Below are 21463 nucleotides of genomic sequence, written 5' to 3' on the forward strand. Positions count from 1 at the left end.
ATTTTCACAGTTGACCAAACAGAAAAATCCTCAGCCAAAATCCTATCAACACAAAAGGTTGAAACGTCTTTTACTCTGTCTTCTGCACATTCATCTGTTCCTCGTTCAGAAGTATCCAGTCCCACCACAAAAGTCAGCAGTTTTACAAAAATACATTCACAGCCATCGTCTGAGGTTGAAAACTCTTCTGAAACACAGCCATCAACGAGCTCAGAGATTGATTATTCATCTGAGGCGTTCATTTCACCAGAAACCTCAACAACTCACCTGAGGTCTACTGCTTCAACAGGTGTCTCAAAACATATTGCATCACCAAGCACTGTTGTTCCTTTCACAAGGCAAACACCTCCATTCACAGAGGTTCAATCAACAGAACTGTCGGCATCTGCCAAATTCCCAGAGCATTCTGAAAAATCTGCTTCCACTGAACCAAAACTTACATCTGAACCATCATCTGTTGCTCAATTTAGCATTTCGACTGAAAGCAGTGGTTCGCTCTCAGCAGCCAAACTCTACAGCAGCCCTCAATTGTCAAGCATAGTAGGGACTGCATTATCCTCCTATCCTTTGTCCAGCACCACAATGCAATCTGGTAAACACATCACTACGTCTGAATCTGGGGATGTGTCTCTACCACAGTCATCATCGACAGTTACACTCACAGAAGAACCAGTGCTAACCGAGTCTTCAGTATCAATGTCTTCCTTACCAGCACCAGGAAGCAGCCCTTCCTTGTTTACATTGGCCGTCACCGATACAGCCACTCGTATGACTGAAGAAATGGCCTCCATTGAATTGCTTTCCACCACACTAAGCCTATCAAGTTACATGACTTCTCCCCTGGACACACCAACAGTACCACCTACTGAGGTAACAACGTCAGTTACATCAACTGCTGAGAGAATTTCAATGTTTGCGTCAGACAGCAATATTTTCACAGTTGACCAAACACAAAAATCCCCAGCAGAAATCCTGTCTACACGAGAAGCTCCAATGTCTTCTAATCCATCTTCTGCACTTTCATCTGTTCCTGTTTCAAAAGTATCCACTGCCCCCACAAAACTCAGCAGTTTTACAAAAACACATTCACAGCCTAAGTCTGAGGTTGAAATGTCTTCTGAAACACAGCCATCAACGAGCTCAGAGATCGTTTATTCATCTCAGGCGTTCGTTTCGCCAGAAACCTCCACAACTCACTTGATCTCTACTCCTTCAACAGATGTCTCAAAACCTATTGCATCATCAAAAACTGTTGTTCCTTCCACAAGGCATATGCCTCCTTTCAAAGAGGGTCAATTAACAGAACTGTCGACATCTACCAATTCACCAGATCATACTGAAAAATCAGTTTACACTGAACCAAAACTTACATCTGAACCATCACCTGTTGCTCAGTTTAGCATTTCGACTGAAAGCAGTGGTTCACTCTCAACAGCCACACTCTCCTTCAGCCCTGAATTGTCAAGCATAGTAGGGACTGTATTGTCATCCTATCCTTTACCCAGTCCCACAATGCAATCTGCTAAACAAATCACTACGTCTGAATCTGGGGATGTGTCTCTACCACAGTCATCATCGACAGTTACACTCACAGAGGAACCAGTGCTAACCGAGTCTTCAGTATCAATGTCTTCCTTACCAGCACCAGGAAGCAGCCCTTCCTTGTTTACATTTGCCGTCACCGATACAACCACTCGTATGACTGAAGAAATGGCCTCCATTGAATTGCTTTCCACCACACTAAGCCTATCAAGTTACATGACTTCTCCCCTGGACACATCAACAGTACCACCTACTGAGGTAACAACGTCAGTTACATCAACTGCTGAGAGAATTTCAATGTTTGCGTCAGACAGCAATATTTTCACAGTTGACCAAACACAAAAATCCCCAGCAGAAATCCTGTCTACACGAGAAGCTGCAATGTCTTCTAATCCATCTTCTGCACTTTCATCTATTCCTGTTTCAAAAGTATCCACTGCCCCCACAAAACTCAGCAGTTTTACAAAAACGCATTCACAGCCTAAATCAGAAGTTGAAATGTATTCGGAAACTCAGCCATCAACGAGCTCAGAGATCGTTTATTCATCTCAGGCGTTCGTTTCACCAGAGACCTCCACAACTCACTTGATCTCTACTCCTTCAACAGATGTCTCAAAACCTATTGCATCATCAAAAACTGTTGTTCCTTCCACAAGGCATATGCCTCCTTTCACAGAGGGTCAATCAACAGAACTGTCGACATCTACCAATTCACCAGGTCATACTGAAAAATTGGTTTACACTGAACCAAAACTTACATCTGAACCATCACCTGTTGCTCAGTTTAGCATTTCGACTGAAAGCAGTGGTTCACTCTCAACAGCCACACTCTCCAGCAGCCCTGAATTGTCAAGCATAGTAGGGACTGCATTATCCTCCTATCCTTTGTCCAGCACCACAATGCAATCTGGTAAACACATCACTACGTCTGAATCTGGGGATGTGTCTCTACCACAGTCATCATCGACAGTTACACTCACAGAAGAACCAGTGCTAACCGAGTCTTCAGTATCGATGTCTTCCTTACCAGCACCAGGAAGCAGCCCTTCCTTGTTTACATTGGCCGTCACCGATACAGCCACTCGTATGACTGAAGAAATGGCCTCCATTGAATTGCTTTCCACCACACTAAGCCTATCAAGTTACATGACTTCTCCCCTGGACACATCAACAGTACCACCTACTGAGGTAACAACGTCAGTTACATCAACTGCTGAGAGAATTTCAATGTTTGCGTCAGACAGCAATATTTTCACAGTTGACCAAACACAAAAATCCCCAGCAGAAATCCTGTCTACACGAGAAGCTCCAATGTCTTCTAATCCATCTTCTGCACTTTCATCTGTTCCTGTTTCAAAAGTATCCACTGCCCCCACAAAACTCAGCAGTTTTACTAAAACGGATTCACAGCCCACGTCTGAGGTTGAAATGTCTTCTGAAACACAGCCATCAACCAGCTCAGAGATCCTTTATTCATCTCAGGCTTTCCTTTCACCAGAAACCTCGACAATTCACTTGACCTCTACTCCTTCAACAGATGTCTCAAAACCTATTGCATCATCAAAAACTGTTGTTCCTTCCACAAGGCATATGCCTCCTTTCACAGAGGGTCAATCAACAGAACTGTCGACATCTACCAATTCACCAGATCATACTGAAAAATCGGTTTACACTGAACCAAAACTTACATCTGAACCATCACCTGTTGCTCAGTTTAGCATTTCGACTGAAAGCAGTGGTTCACTCTCAACAGCCACACTCTCCAGCAGCCCTGAATTGTCAAGCATAGTAGGGACTGTATTGTCATCCTATCCTTTACCCAGTCCCACAATGCAATCTGCTCAACAAATCACTATGTCTGAATCTGGGGATGTGTCTCTACCACAGTCATCATCGACAGTTACACTCACAGAAGAACCTTTGCTAACCGAGTCTTCAGTATCGTTGTCTTCTTTACCAGCATCAGGAAGCCGCCCTTCCATTTCTATACTGCCCGTCACCCATACAGCCAATGAATTGCCTTCCACCGCACTAAGCCAATCTAGCTACGTGACAGACACAATAAACACACAGGAATTCACAGATTCCAGCACAGCATCAACGTTTTCTGTGTCTCTAAGGGGTATCTCTTCTGAAGCAAGTGTTACATTAGGGAAAACAGTAAACAGTTCTTCCATCCGTTCATCTGACAGCAGAATGACAAACACTGTAGCCTCCATTTCAACGGTCACTGAACCATTAATGACAGCAGCTGTACTTTCCACAATACAACAAACTAGAAGGATTACCCATACAATGCCACCAACTGAGCTCCATTCAACTTTGTGGTTGACTTCTCCCCTGGACACATCAACAGTACAACCTATGGAGGTAACAACATCTGTTACATCAACTGCTGAGGGAATTTCAATATCTGCATCAGAAGGCGGTATTTTCACAGTTGACCAAACAGAAAAATCCTCAGCCAAAATCCTATCAACACAAAAGGTTGAAACGTCTTTTACTCTGTCTTCTGCACATTCATCTGTTCCTCGTTCAGAAGTATCCAGTCCCACCACAAAAGTCAGCAGTTTTACAAAAATACATTCACAGCCATCGTCTGAGGTTGAAAACTCTTATGAAACACAGCCATCAACCAGCTCAGAGATTGATTATTCATCTGAGGCGTTCATTTCACCAGAAACCTCAACAACTCACCTGATGTCTACTGCTTCAACAGATGTCTCAAAACATATTGCATCACCAAGCACTGTTGTTCCTTTCAAAAGGCAAACACCTCCATTCACAGAGGTTCAATCAACAGAAGTGTCGGCATCTGCCAAATTCCCAGAGCATTCTGAAAAATCTGCTTCCACTGAACCAAAACGTACATCTGAACCATCATCTGTTGCTCAATTTAGCATTTCGACTGCAAGCAGTGGTTCACTCTCAACAGCCACACTCGACAGCAGCCCTGAATTGTCAAGCATAGTAGGGACTGCATTATCCTCCTATCCTTTGTCCAGCACCACAATGCAATCTGGTAAACACATCGCAACATCTGAATCTGGATATGTGTCTCTACCAGAGTCATCATCCACACTTACACTCACAGAAGAACCAGTGTTAACCGAGTCTTCAGTATCGATGTCTTCCTTACCGGCACCAGGAAGCAGCCCTTCCTTGTTTACATTGGCCGTCACCGATACAGCCACTCGTATGACTGAAGAAATGGCCTCCACTGAATTGCTTTCCACCACACTAAGCCTATCAAGTTACATGACTTCTCCCCTGGACACATCAACAGTACCACCTACTGAGGTAACAACATCTGTTACATCAACGGCTGAGAGAATTTCGATATCTGCATCAGACAGCAATATTTTCACAGTTGACCAAACACAAAAATCCCCAGCCGAAATCCTGTCTACAAGAGAAGCTGCAATGTCTTCTTATCCGTCTTCTGCACTTTCATCTGTTCCTGTTTCAAAAGTATCCACTGCCCCCACAAAACTCAGCAGTTTTACAAAAACGCATTCACAGCCCAAGTCTGAGGTTGAAATGTCTTCTGAAACACAGCCATCAACCAGCTCAGAGATCGTTTATTCATGTCAGGCGTTCGTTTCACCAGAAACCTCCACAATTCACTTGACCTCTACTCCTTCGACAGATGTCTCAAAACCTATTGCATCATCAAAAACTGTTGTTCCTTCCACAAGGCATATGCCTCCTTTCACAGAGGGTCAATCAACAGAACTGTCGACATCTACCAATTCACCAGATCATTCTGAAAAATCGGTTTACACTGAACCAAAACTTACATCTGAACCATCACCTGTTGCTCAGTTTAGCATTTCGACTGAAAGCAGTGGTTCACTCTCAACAGCCACACTCGCCAGCAGGCCTGAATTGTCAAGCATAGTAGGGACTGTATTTTCATCCTATCCTTTACCCAGTCCCACAAAGCAATCTGCTAAACAAATCACTACGTCTGAATCTGGGGATGTGTCTCTACCACAGTCATCATCGACAGTTACACTCACAGAAGAACCAGTGCTAACCGAGTCTTCAGTATCGATGTCTTCCTTACCAGCACCAGGAAGCAGCCCTTCCTTGTTTACATTGGCCGTCACCGATACAGCCACTCGTATGACTGAAGAAATGGCCTCCATTGAATTGCTTTCCACCACACTAAGCCTATCAAGTTACATGACTTCTCCCCTGGACACATCAACAGTACCACCTACTGAGGTAACAACGTCAGTTACATCAACTGCTGAGAGAATTTCAATGTTTGCGTCAGACAGCAATATTTTCACAGTTGACCAAACACAAAAATCCCCAACAGAAATCCTGTCTACACGAGAAGCTCCAATGTCTTCTAATCCATCTTCTGCACTTTCATCTGTTCCTGTTTCAAAAGTATCCACTGCCCCCACAAACCTCAGCAGTTTTACAAAAACGCATACACAGCCTAAATCTGAAGTTGAAATGTCTTCGGAAACTCAGCCATCAACCAGCTCAGAGATCCTTTATTCATCTCAGGCGTTCGTTTCACCAGAAACCTCCACAACTCACTTGATCTCTACTCCTTCAACAGATGTCTCAAAACCTATTGCATCATCAAAAACTGTTGTTCCTTCCACAAGGCATATGCCTCCTTTCACAGAGGGTCAATCAACAGAACTGTCGACATCTACCAATTCACCAGATCATACTAAAAAATCGGTTTACACTGAACCAAAACTTACATCTGAACCATCACCTGTTGCTCAGTTTAGCATTTCGACTGAAAGCAGTCGTTCACTCTCAACAGCCACACTCTCCAGCAGCCCTGAATTGTCAAGCATAGTAGGGACTGTATTGTCATCCTATCCTTTACCCAGTCCCACAATGCAATCTGCTAAACAAATCACTACGTCTGAATCTGAGGATGTGTCTCTACCACAGTCATCATCGACAGTTACACTCCCAGAGGAACCAGTGCTAACCGAGTCTTCAGTATCGATGTCTTCCTTACCAGCACCAGGAAGCAGCCCTTCCTTGTTTACATTGGCCGTCACCGATACAGCCACTCGTATGACTGAAGAAATGGCCTCCATTGAATTGCTTTCCACCACACTAAGCCTATCAAGTTACATGACTTCTCCCCTGGACACATCAACAGTACCACCTCCTGAGGTAACAACGTCAGTTACATCAGCTGCTGAGAGAATTTCAATGTTTGCGTCAGACAGCAATATTTTCACAGTTGACCAAACACAAAAATCCCCAGCAGAAATCCTGTCTACACGAGAAGCTCCAATGTCTTCTTATCCATCTTCTGCACTTTCATCTGTTCCTGTTTCAAAAGTATCCACTGCCCCCACAAAACTCAGCAGTTTTACAAAAACACATTCACAGCCTAAGTCTGAGGTTGAAATGTCTTCTGAAACACAGCCATCAACGAGCTCAGAGATCGTTTATTCATCTCAGGCGTTCCTTTCACCAGAAACCTCCACAACTCACTTGATCTCTACTCCTTCAACAGATGTCTCAAAACCTATTGCATCATCAAAAACTGTTGTTCCTTCCACAAGGCATAGGCCTCCTTTCACAGAGGGTCAATCAACAGAACTGTCGACATCTACCAATTCACCAGATCATACTGAAAAATCGGCTTACACTGAACCAAAACTTACATCTGAACCATCACCTGTTGCTCAGTTTAGCATTTCGACTGAAAGCAGTCGTTCACTCTCAACAGCCACACTCTCCAGCAGCCCTGAATTGTCAAACATAGTAGGGACTGTATTGTCATCCTATCCTTTACCCAGTCCCACAATGCAATCTGCTAAACAAATCACTACGTCTGAATCTGGGGATGTGTCTCTACCACAGTCATCATCGACAGTTACACTCACAGAGGAACCAGTGCTAACCGTGTCTTCAGTATCAATGCCTTCCTTACCAGCACCAGGAAGCAGCCCTTCCTTGTTTACATTGGCCGTCACCGATACAGCCACTCGTATGACTGAAGAAATGGCCTCCACTGAATTGCTTTCCACAACACTAAGCCTATCAAGTTGCATGACTTCTCCCCTGGACACATCAACAGTACCACCTACTGAGGTAACAACGTCAGTTACATCAACTGCTGAGAGAATTTCAATGTTTGCGTCAGACAGCAATATTTTCACAGTTGACCAAACACAAAAATCCCCAACAGAAATCCTGTCTACACGAGAAGCTCCAATGTCTTCTAATCCATCTTCTGCACTTTCATCTGTTCCTGTTTCAAAAGTATCCACTGCCCCCACAAACCTCAGCAGTTTTACAAAAACGCATACACAGCCTAAATCTGAAGTTGAAATGTCTTCGGAAACTCAGCCATCAACCAGCTCAGAGATCCTTTATTCATCTCAGGCGTTCGTTTCACCAGAAACCTCCACAACTCACTTGATCTCTACTCCTTCAACAGATGTCTCAAAACCTATTGCATCATCAAAAACTGTTGTTCCTTCCACAAGGCATATGCCTCCTTTCACAGAGGGTCAATCAACAGAACTGTCGACATCTACCAATTCACCAGATCATACTAAAAAATCGGTTTACACTGAACCAAAACTTACATCTGAACCATCACCTGTTGCTCAGTTTAGCATTTCGACTGAAAGCAGTCGTTCACTCTCAACAGCCACACTCTCCAGCAGCCCTGAATTGTCAAGCATAGTAGGGACTGTATTGTCATCCTATCCTTTACCCAGTCCCACAATGCAATCTGCTAAACAAATCACTACGTCTGAATCTGAGGATGTGTCTCTACCACAGTCATCATCGACAGTTACACTCCCAGAGGAACCAGTGCTAACCGAGTCTTCAGTATCGATGTCTTCCTTACCAGCACCAGGAAGCAGCCCTTCCTTGTTTACATTGGCCGTCACCGATACAGCCACTCGTATGACTGAAGAAATGGCCTCCATTGAATTGCTTTCCACCACACTAAGCCTATCAAGTTACATGACTTCTCCCCTGGACACATCAACAGTACCACCTCCTGAGGTAACAACGTCAGTTACATCAACTGCTGAGAGAATTTCAATGTTTGCGTCAGACAGCAATATTTTCACAGTTGACCAAACACAAAAATCCCCAGCAGAAATCCTGTCTACACGAGAAGCTCCAATGTCTTCTTATCCATCTTCTGCACTTTCATCTGTTCCTGTTTCAAAAGTATCCACTGCCCCCACAAAACTCAGCAGTTTTACAAAAACACATTCACAGCCTAAGTCTGAGGTTGAAATGTCTTCTGAAACACAGCCATCAACGAGCTCAGAGATCGTTTATTCATCTCAGGCGTTCCTTTCACCAGAAACCTCCACAACTCACTTGATCTCTACTCCTTCAACAGATGTCTCAAAACCTATTGCATCATCAAAAACTGTTGTTCCTTCCACAAGGCATAGGCCTCCTTTCACAGAGGGTCAATCAACAGAACTGTCGACATCTACCAATTCACCAGATCATACTGAAAAATCGGCTTACACTGAACCAAAACTTACATCTGAACCATCACCTGTTGCTCAGTTTAGCATTTCGACTGAAAGCAGTCGTTCACTCTCAACAGCCACACTCTCCAGCAGCCCTGAATTGTCAAACATAGTAGGGACTGTATTGTCATCCTATCCTTTACCCAGTCCCACAATGCAATCTGCTAAACAAATCACTACGTCTGAATCTGGGGATGTGTCTCTACCACAGTCATCATCGACAGTTACACTCACAGAGGAACCAGTGCTAACCGTGTCTTCAGTATCAATGCCTTCCTTACCAGCACCAGGAAGCAGCCCTTCCTTGTTTACATTGGCCGTCACCGATACAGCCACTCGTATGACTGAAGAAATGGCCTCCACTGAATTGCTTTCCACAACACTAAGCCTATCAAGTTGCATGACTTCTCCCCTGGACACATCAACAGTACCACCTACTGAGGTAACAAAATCTGTTACATCAACGGCTGAGAGAATTTCAATATCTGCACCAGACAGCAATATTTTCACAGTTGACCAAACACAAAAATCCCCAGCCGAAATCCTGTCTACACAGGAATCTGAAATGTCTTCTAATCCATCTTCTGCACATTCATCTGTTCCTGTTTCAAAAGTATCCACTCCCCCCACAAATCTCAGCAGTTTTACAAAAACGCATTCACAGCCTAAATCTGAAGTTGAAATGTCTTCGGAAACTCAGCCATCAACCAGCTCAGAGATCCTTTATTCATCTCAGGCGTTCGTTTCACCAGAAACCTCCACATCTCACTTGATCTCTACTCCTTCAACAGATGTCTCAAAACCTATTGCATCATCAAAAACTGTTGTTCCTTCCACAAGGCATATGCCTCCTTTCACAGAGGGTCAATTAATAGAACTGTCGACATCTACCAATTCACCAGATCATACTGAAAAATCGGTTTACACTGAACCAAAACTTACATCTGAACCAGCACCTGTTGCTCAGTTTAGCATTTTGACTGAAAGCAGTGGTTCACTCTCAACAGCCACACTCTCCAGCAGCCCTGAATTGTCAAGCATAGTAGGGACTGTATTGTCATCCTATCCTTTACCCAGTCCCACAATGCAATCTGCTAAACAAATCACTACGTCTGAATCTGGGGATGTGTCTCTACCACAGTCATCATCGACAGTTACACTCCCAGAGGAACCAGTGCTAACCGAGTCTTCAGTATCGATGTCTTCCTTACCAGCACCAGGAAGCAGCCCTTCCTTGTTTACATTGGCCGTCACCGATACAGCCACTCGTATGACTGAAGAAATGGCCTCCATTGAATTGCTTTCCACCACACTAAGCCTATCAAGTTACATTACTTCTCCCCTGGACACATCAACAGTACCACCTACTGAGGTAACAACGTCAGTTACATCAACTGCTGAGAGAATTTCAATGTTTGCGTCAGACAGCAATATTTTCACAGTTGACCAAACACAAAAATCCCCAGCAGAAATCCTGTCTACACGAGAAGCTGCAATGTCTTCTAATCCATCTTCTGCACTTTCATCTATTCCTGTTTCTAAAGTAGCCACTGTCCCCACAAAACTCAGCAGTTTTACAAAAACGCATTCACAGCCCAAGTCTGAGGTTGAAATGTCTTCTGAACCACAGCCATCAACCAGCTCAGAGATCCTTTATTCATCTCAGGCGTTCGTTTCACCAGAAACCTCGACAATTCACTTGACCTCTACTCCTTCAACAGATGTCTCAAAACCTATTGCATCATCAAAAACGGTTGTTCCTTCCACAAGGCATATGCCTGCTTTCACAGAGGGTCAATCAACAGAACTGTCGACATCTACCAATTCACCAGATCATACTGAAAAATCGGTTTACACTGAACCAAAACGTACATCTGAACCATCACCTGTTGCTCAGTTTAGCATTTCGACTGAAAGCAGTGGTTCACTCTCACCAGCCACACTCTCCAGCAGCCCTGAATTGTCAAGCATAGTAGGGACTGTATTGTCATATTATCCTTTACCCAGTCCCACAATGCAATCTGCTAAACAAATCACTACGTCTGAATCTGGGGATGTGTCTCTACCACAGTCATCATCGACAGTTACACTCACAGAAGAACCTTTTCTAACCGAGTCTTCAGTATCGATGTCTTCTTTACCAGCATCAGGAAGCCGCACTTCCATGTCTATACTGCCCGTCACCCATACAGCCACTCGTATCACTGAAGCAACGGCCTCCACTGAATTGCCTTCCACCACACTAAGCCAATCTAGCTACGTGACAGACACAATAGACACAGAGGAATTCACAGATTCCAGCACAGCATCAACATTTTCTGTGTCTCTAAGGGGTATCTCTTCTGAAGCAAGTGTTACATTAGGGAAAACAGTAACCAGTTCTTCCATCCGTTCATCTGACAGCAGAATGATAAACACTGTAGCCTCCATTTTAACGGTCACTGAACCATTAATGACAGCAGCTGTACTATCCACAATACAACAAACTAGAAGGATTACCCATACAATGCCACCAACTGAGCTCCATTCAACTTTGTGGTTGACTTCTCCCCTGGACACATCAACAGTACAACCTATGGAGGTAACAACATCTGTTACATCAACTGCTGAGGGAATTTCAATATCTACATCAGAAGGCAGTATTTTCACAGTTGACCAAACAGAAAAATCCTCAGCCAAAATACTATCAACACAAAAGGTTGAAACGTCTTTTACTCTGTCTTCTGCAAATTCATCTGTTCCTCGTTCAGAAGTATCCAGTCCCACCACAACAGTCAGCAGTTTTACAAAAATACATTCACAGCCATCGTCTGAGGTTGAAAACTCTTCTGAAACACAGCCATCAACGAGCTCAGAGATTGATTATTCATCTGAGGCGTTCATTTCACCAGAAACCTCAACAACTCACCTGATGTCTACTGCTTCAACAGATGTCTCAAAACATATTGCATCACCAAGAACTGTTGTTCCTTTCACAAAGCAAACACCTCCATTCACAGAGTTTCAATCAACAGAACTGTCGGCATCTGCCAAATTCCCAGAGCATTCTGAAAAATCTACTTCCACTGAACCAAAACGCACATCTGATCCATCACCTGTTACTCAGTTTAGCATTTCGACTGAAAGCAGTGGTTCACTCTCAACAGCCACACTCGACAGCAGCCCTGAATTGTCAAGCATAGTAGGGACTGTATTGTCATCCTATCCTTTTCCCAGTCCCACAATGCAATCTGCTAAACAAATCACTACGTCTGAATCTGGGGATGTGTCCCTACCACAGTCATCATCGACAGTTACACTCACAGAAGAACCAGTGCTAACCGAGTCTTCAGTATCGATGTCTTCCTTACCAGCACCAGTAAGCAGTCCTTCCTTGTTTACATTGGCCGTCACCGATACAGCCACTCGTATGACTGAAGAAATGGCCTCCATTAAATTGCTTTCCACCGCACTAAGCCTATCAAGTTACATGACTTCTCCCCTGGACACATCAACAGTACCACCTACTGAGGTAACAACGTCAGTTACATCAACTGCTGAGAGAATTTCAATGTCTGCATCAGACAGCAATATTTTCACAATTGACCAAACACAAAAATCCCCAGCCGAAATCCTGTCTACACGAGAAGCTCCAATGTCTTCTAATCCATCTTCTTCACATTCATCTGTTCCTGTTTCAGAAGTATCCGCTCCCTCCACAAAACTCAGCAGTTTTACAAAAACGCATTCACAGCCTAAATCTGAAGTTGAAATGTCTTCGGAAACTCAGCCATCAACCAGCTCAGAGATCGTTTATTCATCTCAGGCATTCGTTTCACCAGAAACCTCCACAACTCACATGATCTCTACTCCTTCAATAGATGTCTCAAAACCTATTGCATCATCAAAAACTGTTGTTCCTTCCACAAGGCATATGCCTCCTTTCACAGAGGGTCAATCAACAGAACTGTCGACATCTACCAATTCACCAGATCATTCTGAAAAATCGGTTTACACTGAACCAAAACGTATGTCTGAACCATCACCTGTTGCTCAGTTTAGCATTTCGACTGAAAGCAGTGGTTCACTCTCAACAGTCACACTCTCCAGCAGCCCTGAATTGTCAAGCATAGTAGGGACTGTATTGTCATCCTATCCTTTACCCAGTCCCACAATGCAATCTGCTAAACAAATCACTACGTCTGAATCTGGGGATGTGTCTCTACCACAGTCATCATCGACAGTTACACTCACAGAAGAACCAGTGCTAACCAAGTCTTCAGTATCGATGTCTTCCTTACCAGCACCAGGAAGCAGCCCTTCCTTGTTTACATTGGCCGTCACAGATACAGCCACTCGTATGACTAAAGAAATGGCCTCCATTAAATTGCTTTCCACCGCACTAAGCCTATCAAGTTACATGACTTCTCCCCTGGACACATCAACAGTACCACCTACTGAGGTAACAACGTCAGTTACATCAACTGCTGAGAGAATTTCAATGTTTGCGTCAGACAGCAATATTTTCACAGTTGACCAAACACAAAAATCCTCAGCAGAAATTCTGTCTACACGAGAAGCTCCAATGTCTTCTAATTCATCTTCTGCACTTTCATCTGTTCCTGTTTCAAAAGTATCCACTGCCCCCACAAAACTCAGCAGTTTTACAAAAACGCATTCACAGCCCAAGTCTGAGGTTGAAATGTCTTCTGAACCACAGCCATCAACCAGCTCAGAGATCCTTTATTCATCTCAGGCGTTCGTTTCAACAGAAACCTCGACAATTCACTTGACCTCCACTCCTTCAACAGATGTCTCAAAACCTATTGCATCATCAAAAACGGTTGTTCCTTCCACAAGGCATATGCCTGCTTTCACAGAGGGTCAATCAACAGAACTGTCGACATCTACCAATTCACCAGATCATTCTGAAAAATCGGTTTACACTGAACCAAAACTTACATCTGAACCATCCCCTGTTGCTCAGTTTAGCATTTCGACTGAAAGCAGTGGTTCACTCTCAACAGCCACACTCTCCAGCAGCCCTGAATTGTCAAGCATAGTAGGGACTGTATTGTCATCCTATCCTTTACCCAGTCCCACAATGCAATCTGCTAAACAAATCACTACGTCTGAATCTGGGGATGTGTCTCTACCACAGTCATCATCGACAGTTACACTCAGAGAAGAACCAGTGCTAACCGAGTCTTCAGTATCGATGTCTTCCTTACCAGCACCAGGAAGCCGCCCTTCCTTGTTTACAATGGCCGTCACCGATACAGCCACTCGTATCATTGAAGCAATGGCCTCCACTGTATTGCCTTCCATCACACTAAGCCAATTCAGTTACGTGACAGACACAGAGGAATTCACAGATTCCAGCACAGCATCAACGTTTTCTGTGTCTCAAAGGGGAATGTCTTCTGAAGCAAGTGTTACATTAGGGAAAACAGTAACCAGTTCTTCCATCCGTTCATCTGACAGCAGAATGACAAACACTGTAGCCTCCATTTCAATGGTCACTGAACCATTAATGACAGCAGCTGTACTTTCCACAATACAACAAACTAGAAGGATTACCCATACAATACCACCAACCGAGCTCCAATCAACTTTGTGGTTGACTTCTCCCCTGGACACATCAACAGTACAACCTACTGAGGTAACAACATCTGTTACATCAACTGTTGAGGGAATTTCAATATCTGCAACAGAAGGCAGTATTTTCACAGTTGACCAAACAGAGAAATCCTCAGCCAAAATCCTATCAACACAAAATGTTGAAACGTCTTTTACTCTGTCTTCTGCACATTCATCTGTTCCTCATTCAGAAGTATCCAGTCCCACCACAAAAGTCAGCAGTTTTACAAAAATACATTCACAGCCATCGTCTGAGGTTGAAAACTCTTCTGAAACACGGCCATCAACCAGCTCAGAGATTGATTATTCATCTGAGGCGTTCATTTCACCAGAAACCTCAACAACTCACCTGATGTCTACTGCTTCAACAGATGTCTCAAAACATATTGCATCACCAAGCACTGTTGTTCCTTTGACAAAGCAAACACCTCCATTCACAGAGGTTCAATCAACAGAACTGTCGGCATCTGCCAAATTCCCAGAGCATTCTGAAAAATCTACTTCCACTGAACCAAAACGTACATCTGAACCATCACCTGTTGCTCAGTTTAGCATTTCGACTGAAAGCAGTGGTTCACTCTCAACAGCCACACTCGACAGCAGCCCTGAATTGTCAAGCATAGTAGGGACTGTATTGTCATCCTATCCTTTTCCCAGTCCCACAATGAAATCTGCTAAACAAATCACTACGTCTGAATCTGGGGATGTGTCCCTACCACAGTCATCATCGACAGTTACACTCACAGAAGAACCAGTGCTAACCGAGTCTTCAGTATCGATGTCTTCCTTACCAGCACCAGTAAGCAGTCCTTCCTTGTTTACATTGGCCTTCACCGATAAAGCCACTCGTATGACTAAAGAAATGGCCTCCATTAAATTGCTTTCCACCGCACTAAGCCTATCAAGTTACATGACTTCTCCCCTGGACACATCAACAGTACCACCTACTGAGGTAACAACGTCAGTTACATCAACTGCTGAGAGAATTTCAATGTCTGCATCAGACAGCAATATTTTCACAGTTGACCAAACACAAAAATCCCCAGCCAAAATCCTGTCTACACGAGAAGCTCCAATGTCTTCTAATCCATCTTCTTCACATTCATCTGTTCCTGTTTCAGAAGTATCCACTTCCTCCACAAAACTCAGCAGTTTTACAAAAACGCATTCACAGCCTAAATCAGAAGTTGAAATGTATTCGGAAACTCAGCCATCAACGAGCACAGAGATCGTTTATTCATCTCAGGCGTTCGTTTCACCAGAAACCTCAACAACTCACCTGATGTCTATTGCTTCAACAGATGTCTCAAAACATATTGCATCACCAAGCACTGTTGTTCCTTTCACAAGGCAAACACCTCCATTCACAGAGGTTCAACCAACAGAACTGTCGGCATCTGCCAAATTCCCAGAGCATTCTGAAAAATCTGTTTCCACTGAACCAAAACTTACACCTGAACCATCATCTGCTGCTCAATTTAGCATTTTGACCAAAAATAGTGGTTCACTCTCAGCAGCCAAACTCTCCAGCAGCCCTGAATTGTCAAGCATAGTAGGGACTGCATTATCCTCCTATCCTCTGTCCAGCACCACAAAGCAATCTGGTAAACAAATCACAACATCTGAATCTGGGGATGTGTCTCTACCACAGTCATCATCGACAGTTACACTCAGAGAAGAACCAGTGCTAACCGAGTCTTCAGTATCGATGTCTTCCTTACCAGCACCAGGAAGCCGCCCTTCCTTGTTTACAATGGCCGTCACCGATACAGCCACTCGTATCATTGAAGCAATGGCCTCCACTGAATTGCCTTCCATCACACTAAGCCAATTCAGTTACGTGACAGACACAGAGGAATTCACAGATTCCAGCACAGCATCAACGTTTTCTGTGTCTCAAAGGGGAATGTCTTCTGAAGCAAGTGTTACATTAGGGAAAACAGTAACCAGTTCTTCCATCCGTTCATCTGACAGCAGAATGACAAACACTGTAGCCTCCATTTCAATGGTCACTGAACCATTAATGACAGCAGCTGTACTTTCCACAATACAACAAACTAGAAGGATTACCCATACAATACCACCAACCGAGCTCCAATCAACTTTGTGGTTGACTTCTCCCCTGGACACATCAACAGTACAACCTACTGAGGTAACAACATCTGTTACATCAACTGTTGAGGGAATTTCAATATCTGCATCAGAAGGCGGTATTTTCACAGTTGACCAAACAGAGAAATCCTCAGCCAAAATCCTATCAACACAAAATGTTGAAACGTCTTTTACTCTGTCTTCTGCACATTCATCTGTTCCTCGTTCAGAAGTATCCAGTCCCACCACAAAAGTCAGCAGTTTTACAAAAATACATTCACAGCCATCGTCTGAGGTTGAAAACTCTTCTGAAACACGGCCATCAACCAGCTCAGAGATTGATTATTCATCTGAGGCGTTCATTTCACCAGAAACCTCAACAACTCACCTGATGTCTACTGCTTCAACAGATGTCTCAAAACATATTGCATCACCAAGCACTGTTGTTCCTTTCACAAAGCAAACACCTCCATTCACAGAGGTTCAATCAACAGAACTGTCGGCATCTGCCAAATTCCCAGAGCATTCTGAAAAATCTACTTCCACTGAACCAAAACGTACATCTGAACCATCACCTGTTGCTCAGTTTAGCATTTCGACTGAAAGCAGTGGTTCACTCTCAACAGCCACACTCGACAGCAGCCCTGAATTGTCAAGCATAGTAGGGACTGTATTGTCATCCTATCCTTTTCCCAGTCCCACAATGAAATCTGCTAAACAAATCACTACGTCTGAATCTGGGGATGTGTCCCTACCACAGTCATCATCGACAATTACACTCACAGAAGAACCAGTGCTAACCGAGTCTTCAGTATCGATGTCTTCCTTACCAGCACCAGTAAGCAGTCCTTCCTTGTTTACATTGGCCTTCACCGATAAAGCCACTCGTATGACTGAAGAAATGGCCTCCATTAAATTGCTTTCCACCGCACTAAGCCTATCAAGTTATATGACTTCTCCCCTGGACACATCAACAGTACCACCTACTGAGGTAACAACGTCAGTTACATCAACTGCTGAGAGAATTTCAATGTCTGCATCAGACAGCAATATTTTCACAGTTGACCAAACACAAAAATCCCCAGCCGAAATCCTGTCTACACGAGAAGCTCCAATGTCTTCTAATCCATCTTCTTCACATTCATCTGTTCCTGTTTCAGAGGTATCCACTCCCTCCACAAAACTCAGCAGTTTTACAAAAACGCATTCACAGCCTAAATCAGAAGTTGAAATGTATTCGGAAACTCAGCCATCAACGAGCACAGAGATCGTTTATTCATCTCAGGCATTCGTTTCACCAGAAACCTCAACAACTCACCTGATGTCTATTGCTTCAACAGATGTCTCAAAACATATTGCATCACCAAGCACTGTTGTTCCTTTCACAAGGCAAACACCTCCATTCACAGAGGTTCAACCAACAGAACTGTCGGCATCTGCCAAATTCCCAGAGCATTCTGAAAAATCTGTTTCCACTGAACCAAAACTTACACCTGAACCATCATCTGCTGCTCAATTTAGCATTTTGACCAAAAATAGTGGTTCACTCTCAGCAGCCAAACTCTCCAGCAGCCCTGAATTGTCAAGCATAGTAGGGACTGCATTATCCTCCTATCCTCTGTCCAGCACCACAAAGCAATCTGGTAAACAAATCACAACATCTGAATCTGGATATGTGTCTCTACCAGAGTCATCATCCACACTTACACTCACAGAAGAACCAGTGTTAACCAAGTCTTCAGTATCAATGTCTTCTTTACCAGCACCAGGAAGCAGCCCTTCCATGTTTTCATTGGCTGTCATCCATACAACCACTCGTATGACTGCAGAAATGGCCTCCACTGAATTGCTTTCCACCACACTAAACCTATCCAGTTACATGACTGCTCCCCTGGATACATCAACCGTACCACCTACTGAGGTAACAACATATGTTACATCAACTGCTGAGAGAATTTCAGTATCTGCATCAGACAGCAATATTTTCACAGTTGACCAAACACAAAAATCCACAGCCGAATTCCTGTCTACACGAGAAGTTGAAATGTCTTCTACTCTGTCTTCTGCACATTTATCTGTTTCTATTTCAGAAGTATCCACCCCCCCCACAAAAGTCAGCAGTTTTACAAACATGAATTCAATGCCTACTGCTCAGGTTGAATTGTCTTCTGAAACACAGCCATCAACCAGCTCAGAGATCGTTTATTCATCTCAGGCACACCTTTCACCAGAAACCTCAAGAACTCACCTGATCTCTACTTGTTCAACTGAAGTCTCAAGACCTACTGCATCCTCAAGGACTGTTGTTCCTTCCACAAGACAAACGCCTCCATTCACAGAGAGTCAATCAAAAGAACTGTTGGTGTCTACCAAATTCCCAGAGCATTCTCAAACATCTCTTTCCGCTGAACCAAAACTTTCATCTGAACCATCATCTGTTTCTCCTTCCAGCATTTCTACTGAAAGCAGCGGTTCACACTTAGAAGCCACACTTTCCAGTGTCTCTGACTTGTCAAGCATAATAGGGACTATATTATCCTCCCATCCATTCCCAAGCACCAGAATCCAAACTGCTGCACACATAGCTACATCTGGTTCTGGCTATGTGTCTCTACCACGATCATCCTCCAAAGTTACATTCACAGAAGAACCCGGGCCAACCAAATATTCAGTATTGCTGACTTCTTTATCAGCATCCGGAAGCACCGCTCCCATTTCTACATTGGCCGTCACCCATAGAGAGCTGTCAATATTGAGTGAAACTGTTCAACCTACATTAATAACATCTGCTGTTTCGCCTGAATATCCATCTTCCCCAAAATCTAACATGACTTCCTTCACCAGTGAGATTTCAAACATTACAGAAACACAGTCCCACCTTACCCCAGTGACCAAAATAACTGCTCTTCTCCAATCTGCAATGGATCAAGAGACTATTTCAACTTTAATGATGTCAACAGTTTCAAAAGAGCCCTCCAGTGGTATAGTGTCATCATCTGCCACTCAGATCGCTGAAGCAATGGCCCCAACTGAGCTGCTTCCCACCACTAACCAATTCAGTAACGTGACAGATTCAATATCCCCAGAACAATTCACAAATTCCAGCACAAACTCAACATTTTCTTTGTCACAAATGGGTATCTCTTCGGAAGCAAGTGCAACTTTAGATGTAAGAGTGGCCAGTTCTGCCAGACGTGTTGCTGAAAGCAGAACAAGCACAAACGCCTTGACACCACAAGTCCCTGAATCAATAACAGCACCATCTGCATTGTTGACCTTACCACAGACCCTCACTGATGCCCAAACGACATCACCAACCAGGTGCCATTCTACTTTGAAGATGGCATCTTCCCTGACCACGTCAATAAGAATACCTACTCATGAATCAAGAACAGCTATATCAATTGCTCAAAGAAATTCAACTTCTCCATTAGAAAGGAGCACTATCACCTACACCACTGGGGCATCCAAGGTGACCACATTTAGATTGTCCTCTCCATTGCATAGCCCAACCTCCCAACATATTATGCCCACATCTCACCCATCATTAAAATCTACATGGGACAAGACGTCTACAGATACAATCACTGCTAATGAGTCTCCTATATCATCAAGATTGTCCACTTCCACAAACACAACGCGGTCTGCCAGTATTCTGCCAACAACCCATTTTTCATCACTGACAAGTACAGAGTCTGTTACTCCATTGGTATGTGTAGACAATGGCAACCAAGTATGCACGTATAACAGCACTACTGGAGAATGTGATTGCAAATGCAATAAATATTTGATTGGAAGCTCGTGTGAAAATGGAGTCAATCATACAAGTGTCACCTTAGGTAAGTAAAATGACAGATTTTACATTATTCCATTTTATCTTACTTGAATGCAGCTGCAACTATTATTTATGTCTTGGTGAATGTTGTGGGATGTTGTACCATTAGAAAATATTGATGTTTAATTTATCTGAATGTGTGTTCTCTTCTGAAATCTTGAGCACAGTGTCTGAGGCCAAAATTAATTGGGTGTGGGGGTACAACAATAAACCAAAATTTCAACCTGCTTGTGGTAAGGTTTATATTTGCAAGAATCAGTTGGAACTTTGCAAGTCAAAACACGTTTTGCGTTAACAACATTACATCACATTTCAAGGTTCCATGTAATAATGTCCCTGCAAAAATGCCTCCTGACAAAAAAAAGTTGCTGTTTTTTGCAGATACATTATTATATTGAACACGCGGGAGGGGGGCACCGGCAGCCCCTGAATTAGGTACATCCCCACAACCCGTCCCTATACATAATGCCAGCATATATAATGTCAATGGCTTTTCCCGGCGACATTATGTATGGGGACATTATTACCCGATACCCATTTCAAAGCTCTCCACCAAACAATTCAGGATACAATTTTCTGGATTGTGTCTAAGTGCTCTGCTTTGCTCTGGGGACTATCAGTGGTTCAACCAAGGAAACCAGATACGAAGCCTTGCGGGAATCCTATAACAACCCTCTAATGACTCAACCTACGCAAAGTATCCATTTGGGACAGACCTGGGCTGGCAAAAGGCAAGAGGTGAGAAACTGCAGAAAATAACAGGTAGCATTGAATTAACTACAGGGACAGAAGGTACCCCTGAGACTGGTTCAGTTACTGTGGAGGAAGACCACAGGATAAGTGCTAGGGGCCTGTGGGAACTACAGCT

At 43.6% G+C, this 21463-nt stretch overlaps 1 protein-coding gene across 1 annotated transcript in view; it reads left to right on the forward strand.

Annotated features, from left to right (window-relative positions):
- LOC138472970 (mucin-3B-like) overlaps positions 1 to 21463 on the forward strand; it is a 65780-nt gene that overhangs the window by 13620 nt on the left and 30697 nt on the right. The window contains exon 2 of the mRNA XM_069611400.1: positions 110 to 20599. Within this exon, the coding sequence (XP_069467501.1) occupies positions 110 to 20599 (20490 nt within the window). The remainder of the gene's footprint in view (positions 1 to 109; positions 20600 to 21463) is intronic.

Source organism: Ambystoma mexicanum, chromosome 8 (genome assembly GCF_040938575.1).
Source record: "Ambystoma mexicanum isolate Mex_15411 chromosome 8, UKY_AmexF1_1, whole genome shotgun sequence".
NCBI classification, from domain to species: Eukaryota; Metazoa; Chordata; class Amphibia; order Caudata; family Ambystomatidae; genus Ambystoma; species Ambystoma mexicanum.